Raw genomic sequence first — 6,688 nt, forward strand, 5'->3', positions numbered from 1 at the left:
TTAAGCCCTTTTTCATGTATTTATAGAAATTATCCTTTGACTTAATGATTTCACATATTTTAGAAATGTAGGTGGTTACTTGATACATTTTTCTTTCCTAGGGCTTATTACCAAAACCAAAGGAAACCCCATTTCTTGTCTCCTTCTTCATTGCGCAAGTTGTGACTACATGTTCTGGAATACTCTCTTATCCCTTTGACACAGTTAGAAGACGTATGATGATGCAGGTATTTAATATTATTATTTGTAAGCTGAATTGAGTTTTTCAGTATCTCTGTCCAGGTATAATTTATTCAAATTTTAGAAAAGTTTTGGCTGAAATTTTGGCAGAAATAAATAGGTCATTTGTTTTACTTAGCTAAAATAAATACACGATATATCCAGTATCTCTGTCCAGGTATAATTTATTCAAATTTTAGAAAAGTTTTGGCTGAAATTTTGGCAGAAAATTTTGGCAGAAATAAATAGGTCATTTGTTTTACTTAGCTAAAATAAATACACGATATATTGTGTTTTATATTCTTTACTCCTAAAATAGCCAGCAAAGCTTCTTCCTCATCTGCCATTAGAACAGAAATGCCTTCTCCTGCAGCATGTATTCCTTGGAGGGTAGAGGGGGATGGCAGTTATTGGATGAGTATGTCTATTTTAACTCAAATATTAGATGAAGTAGAATAAGCCCAGTCACAAGCTATTGATGTGTCATCATTTGTTGTAGTATATTTTCAGAAAAGTAAATAATTTTGAACTCCAAGGATGAAAATTGTTTATAATGATCTGTGTTCTAAATATAAACCCGAAACCAGAATTTTGATACATTCGATCTCCAGTGCTGTTATCTGTTATATTCATTCCTTCAACAAATATTTGAGTGCTTAATCTGTGCTAAGCTATGATACAAAAAATATAAGAAAGATTGCATTCAAACTCATAGTCTAGTATTGAAGACATACAGTTAATGATTTAAACAGAAATATTGTATAGGTTCCAGGAATGCACAGAGGAGGGGCACCCAAATGCATATAGTGAACAGATGTGGCCTCTCGGAGAGCTAAATCTCAGTGAATAGGCTTTCTTCAGACAGTAAGAAAATATTCTGGGCCGGCCCGGTGGCGCACTGCGCTAGTGCGCCGCTTGAGAAGCGCGGCTGCGCTCCCGCCGAGGGTTCGGATCCCACATACAGACCGGTTCCCGCTCACTGGCTGAGCGAGGCTCGGGGGCAACACCAAGGGTTGCGATCCCGTTGCCGGTCTCGGTCCGGTACGGGGGCGACACTGAGGGTTGTGATCCGTTGCCGGACACAGAAAAAGACAAAAAAAAAAAAGAAAAGAAAATATTCTAAGCATAGGGGAAAGACATACATAGAGGTAAGACTTGAGAAGTAGTTCAGTATAGCCAGACCATAGGTTTCAAGAGGGCAAGTGAAAATAATGATGCCAGAAAGCTACAATCATAATAATAGTGCTTAATGGGTGCCATATACTATCCTAAGCATTTTACACTTTAACTCAATAAATCCTGAAAACACTGCTATGAGGTATAGTTACTATCATTATCCTCATTTTTGTTATTTACAAAATGGTCCAGGAAGAACCCCGTAGACCACCTGGAAGGGTAAAGCTAACCTATTACTTCATTTGTGGACTATACTTAGAGTTATTCCTTTTACATCTGTGTTTCCTCTCGATCTATAGCTAGCTCTAGTTTAGTACATTGAGAAACTTTTAAAAATGGAAAATTAATTTGCATAGAGGCTGTGGATTGGGTAAATGGTACTGTATCAATGTTAAATTTCCTGATTTTGATAACTGTACTTTGGGTATGTAAGAAAATATACTTGTTCTTGGAAAATACACAATGAAGTATTTAGGGATAAGAGGCATGATGTCTGTGACTTATTCTCAAAATGGTACAGAAAAAAAATTGTGGGTATGTGGATCTTTATGTATATGTATGTGTATATATTAGCTTGCTAGGGCTACTATAACAAGTACTATAAACTGAGCAGCTTATACAACAGAAATTTATTTTCTAACAGTTATGAAGGCTAGAAGCCTGAGATCAAGGTGTTGCCAGGGTTGGTTTCTTCTGAGGATCTCTCTCCTTGGCTTGTAGATGGCCATCTTCTTCCTTTGTCTTCATGTGGTTCTTCCTTTGTCCCTCTTCTTATAAGGACAGTCATATTGGATTAGGGCCTACTTTAGTGATTTTATTTAACCTTAATTACCGTTAAAGATCCTATCTCAAAATATAGTTGAATTCTGAGGTACTGGGGACTTAAGCATATAATTTTGGTGGGATACAACTCAGCCCATAACAGTACTCTTTAAATTTGTATTTTCATTTTATATCTCACGATTTTGTTAACCCTATTACAAACACTAATATATATGTATGCACTTTGAGGGTTTTTATTTACGTAAAAAGGTATATAATCTGCAAATAATATCAATTTTTTCACCTTCCTTATCAGTTCTTATACCTTTTATTTTCTTTTCTTTTCTATATTCACTGAAACCTCTTGTTCAGTATTATATTATATATTAAAGAAGTAATACCTGGAAACTTTGTCTTTTTCATAGTCTTATAGTGAATCCCTTCAATGTTATATAATTTAATGTTTGTTAGGGGTAGGGGTTTTTGTAGTTATTTTTTATCGTGTTATGACAATTCCTTACTGTTCCTGGGTTACAACAATTTCTAATTATGAATGGCAGTCATTTTTTTCTATATCTATTGAGATGATCAGTATTGTTTTTCTCTTTTAATGTGTTAGCATATTATATTACATTAATCTGTTGTCTAGAGCTAAGCCAACCCTATATGCCTGGGATAACCCAGGTTGGTCATGATGTATTTTATATCCCTTGTTGGATTTGATTTACTGGGTTCTGTTCACAATTTTTGCATTCATGTTTCAGTGACTTTGGCTTCTTGTGTTGTACTAGTCTGACTTTGGAATCAAAGCTATGCAAGCCTCATCAAATATGTTGATTAGTCTTCCTACTTTTTCTCTTCTCTAGAATAATTTCTGTAAGATTAGAATTAAAATGTTCATTGAATGTTTAATAGAATTTACATGTAAGTTCTACATCTGGACATGCGGTTTTCCTTGTAAGATTTTCAACAACTGATTGAATTTCTTTAGCAATTATAGTATTATTCTATTTTTTTCTATTCTGTTGGTAAATTATACTTTTCTAGGAAACATCCATTCTGAGTTTTAAAAATAATTGTCATAAAGTTTTTAATAATATCATCTTTCTCTTTAATCTCTGGATTATCTTCATTTATATTACTTTTGCATCTCTAATAATCTCGGGGTTTTTTCTCTTTTTCCCTTAAACAGTATTTCAAGAAATTTGTCAGCTAAGAATTTCAAAGAACTAACTTTGGACTTTTTATGTTTTCTGTTATGTTATTTTCTATTATCTTTTGACTTTTTATGCTCTCTGTTGTGTTTGTTTTCTATTTCCTCTATTTCTGATGGTCATTTTCTTATTTTTACTTTCCTTAGGTTTATACTTTTCCTAAAGTTGTTTAGGTTGCTCATTAATTTTCAGCTTTTCTAAGATTTCATGGTCATTAATTTATTTATAAATTACCACTCAAGCTGCATCTTATAATTTTAGTTAAGGGATTTTGTGGTTATCCTTTGGCTTTCTATATTTTCTAAGAAGTGGCATTTTTCTTAATATCCAAACATATTTTTCTAGTTATTTTTGCTGTCAATTTCTCACTTAATTGCATTGTGATAAGAGGATAAATCCTGTTCTATATGATGTAATTCTTTGACGTTTGTTAAACCTAGTATATGGTCAGTTTTCAAATGTTCCTGAAAAGTAAGAATATTCTCTAACCACTAAGTAAAAATATTCAGTATATGCCCCAATCAACTCAATGAAGTGTTACTCCAGTGTTAATCTTATCCTTAGTGCTGATAGAAAACTATGTTTGTTAAGGTAAAAAAAAAAAAAAAAAGTTAAGATAATGGCAAACTATGTCTTTTCTATATAGAGTGGTGAAGCTGAACGGCAATATAAAGGAACATTAGACTGCTTTGTGAAGATATACCAACATGAGGGAATCAATGCATTTTTTCGTGGTGCCTTCTCCAATATCCTTCGTGGTACAGGGGGTGCTTTGGTGTTGGTATTATATGACAAAATTAAAGAATTCCTTAATATTGATATTGGAGGTAGTTCATCAAGAAATTAAATTGAGAAATACATGTATTTAATTTGTTTCAACATGTAAATTACATAGCTGCCATTTGTGTACATTTTGATAGTGCATTACTACTGTCAATATTTTCTTAAAGTGCTAATTTTGCAATAAAAGCATAGGCTTTTTTTCAAGGATTTAAATACTAAAGTCAGATAAATGTGGGTTTCCTTCCCTCTTAGAATCAAACTCTAATGGGACACTTTACTTATTATAAGTAGTATATGTTATTTCTCTTAGTTTGAAATTCTTTTCTTACTTTTGTGATGAAAAATTAAAATGTATAATGCTAAAACCTAACAAATGAAAGTATCTTTTTGAAATTTCTATTCATTTAATATACCTGTCTTCCCTTCTTTTAAAATCACATGGTATGACAAATATTTCTTAAGAGCTTATCAGAAGATGTCATCATTATATCTGTAGGCATAAATAAGCTTTATTCTACATCTCTAGTAAGACAGCCCTGGTATTACTGTGTATCATATTTATAGTATCATATAGCTTTTTATAAGCATAGGCTGTAAATCTGATCATTAAAAAATTTGATGACTTTAATGATATTATAAAAACTGCATTTGGAAAATAAAACAAAATGGCTTATCTGCTAATCTTTATCTTTCAAATAAATAAAATCTTGCTAGAGTGAATATACCTTGAAGAAAAAATACACCCCTGAAAATTAGTTTGTGTATTCTGCATTGATCATAAAGGAAGTTTAAAACTGTTATAAATGAGCCTTTTTAATCTAACCTTATTAGTGAGCAGAGGATAGTAAAATACTTGTCAGAAGTGGGAACTGACTTAAAGACAGAAAACAAAAGGTATTTCTCAATGGAGAAATACAAATAGCATTTCCAAGGTTTCATAAAGGAGTCTGTCTAGTTTTTCAGAGATGCTGTAGAAGATACTACATTTGAAATCCCCAAGATTTAAAAATTTTAAGGATTCATAACCATTTTTCTGCCATGGACACCTTTGTCAATCTAGTAGAGCCTATAAAACCCCTCTTGTAATGAAGTTTTTAAATACAAAAAATAAAATACATAGGATTACAAAAGAAACAATATTGGAAATATGGTTATTAAAAATACAAATTTGTGATGTAATATGTGTTTTTTAGCACATTTATAAGATCTAACAGCCTAATAATTACCATATTTTCAAAGAAGTGATGACCGTTAATGTTGTTTGGAGATATATCCATCAATTACAATGTGGGATGAAAATACCTGATTTCTATTGATGGGAATAATCACAGATACTGTTAATACCACATTGATTTGTGCCTACATTCATAATTGAAGGAAATGTTAAATTTCAGTTAAAGTTTAGTTCAAGACACACACACACACCCTTAACTCTATCTATGGATCCTTTGGGAATCTGGGAAACTCAGGTAAAGAACCCCTGTCCTAGAGCATTACACTCATCTGCATAGTCAAAGCTGCATCTCTGACTCAACTGTGTTCCCACATACAGGAAACGGGAAAGATAAATCAGGGCAGGTGGAGTTGCACATATCACATACACACATTGGTAAGACTTTACTTACATGGCCATACATAGCTAGAAGAAGGTGGGAACTATAGTCTGTAATTGAGCAGCCACGTGTATAAGATGAAATAGTAGATGTTGATAGTCAGCTATGAGTCTGCCACAGCTAACTAAGTGATAATTTGCATCCAATTTCATTTTGCTCCAGTCCATTCTCCACGCTGCTACCAAAGTACTTTTTAAACTCCAATCTCATCATGTCAGTTTCTACCTAAGCTCTTTCAGTTCCTCTAAATATCTTATAGCAGTAGTTCCTAACTTGTAAGTCATCCAAATTGACAGAGGTTGAGGGGACAGTTTTTGCAAGTAATCCAGGAGTGTCTGTGTTTACTAAAATTGAAAACTGAATTTTAAAATGAGGCGTGTGTATGTATAATTTTTGTTTATATATATACAGTCTTTGGGTATTAGCAAAATAGTTATATATTGAAGTGTTATTGAACTCATAGTAGTATGCAGACATTATTATTTCAATAAACGCTAAAAAAAATAGTTACTTTGGTAGACATATTTTTTTACATTAAAAAGGAGACCTCATTCTTGGAAAGGTAAATTGCTGGCCTATAGAATAAAGACTTCTTAGCATGGCATACAATACCCTTCATGATGTATCTCTAGACTTTGGTTACACATTGTACCTGTCCTTCTAGGCATTGCAGGCATACCAGTAACTTCTGATTCCCCAAATACAATTATGTTCTTTAATGCCTCTGTGCCATTGCACCTTGTTTGTTATATATCATTTATTTTCTTTGTACCTTCTTTACGGTTACACATTGTACCTGTCCTTCTAGGCATTGCAGGCATACCAGTAACTTCTGATTCCCCAAATACAATTATGTTCTTTGATGCCTCTGTGCCATTGCACCTTGTTTGTTATATATCATTTATTTTCTTTGTACCTTCT

At 32.8% G+C, this 6,688-nt stretch overlaps 1 protein-coding gene across 1 annotated transcript in view; it reads left to right on the top strand.

Annotated features, from left to right (window-relative positions):
* SLC25A31 (solute carrier family 25 (mitochondrial carrier; adenine nucleotide translocator), member 31) overlaps positions 1–6,273 on the top strand; it is a 31,386-nt gene extending 25,113 nt beyond the window's left edge. The window contains exons 5-6 of the mRNA XM_008581611.1: positions 102–227; positions 4,018–6,273. Coding sequence (XP_008579833.1) covers positions 102–227; positions 4,018–4,218 — 327 coding nt within the window. The 3' untranslated portion in view covers positions 4,219–6,273. The remainder of the gene's footprint in view (positions 1–101; positions 228–4,017) is intronic.
* Positions 6,274–6,688: the final 415 nt, after the last annotated feature.

This window comes from Galeopterus variegatus, unplaced genomic scaffold (genome assembly GCF_000696425.1).
Source record: "Galeopterus variegatus unplaced genomic scaffold, G_variegatus-3.0.2 Scaffold2404, whole genome shotgun sequence".
Lineage (NCBI taxonomy): Eukaryota > Metazoa > Chordata > Mammalia > Dermoptera > Cynocephalidae > Galeopterus > Galeopterus variegatus.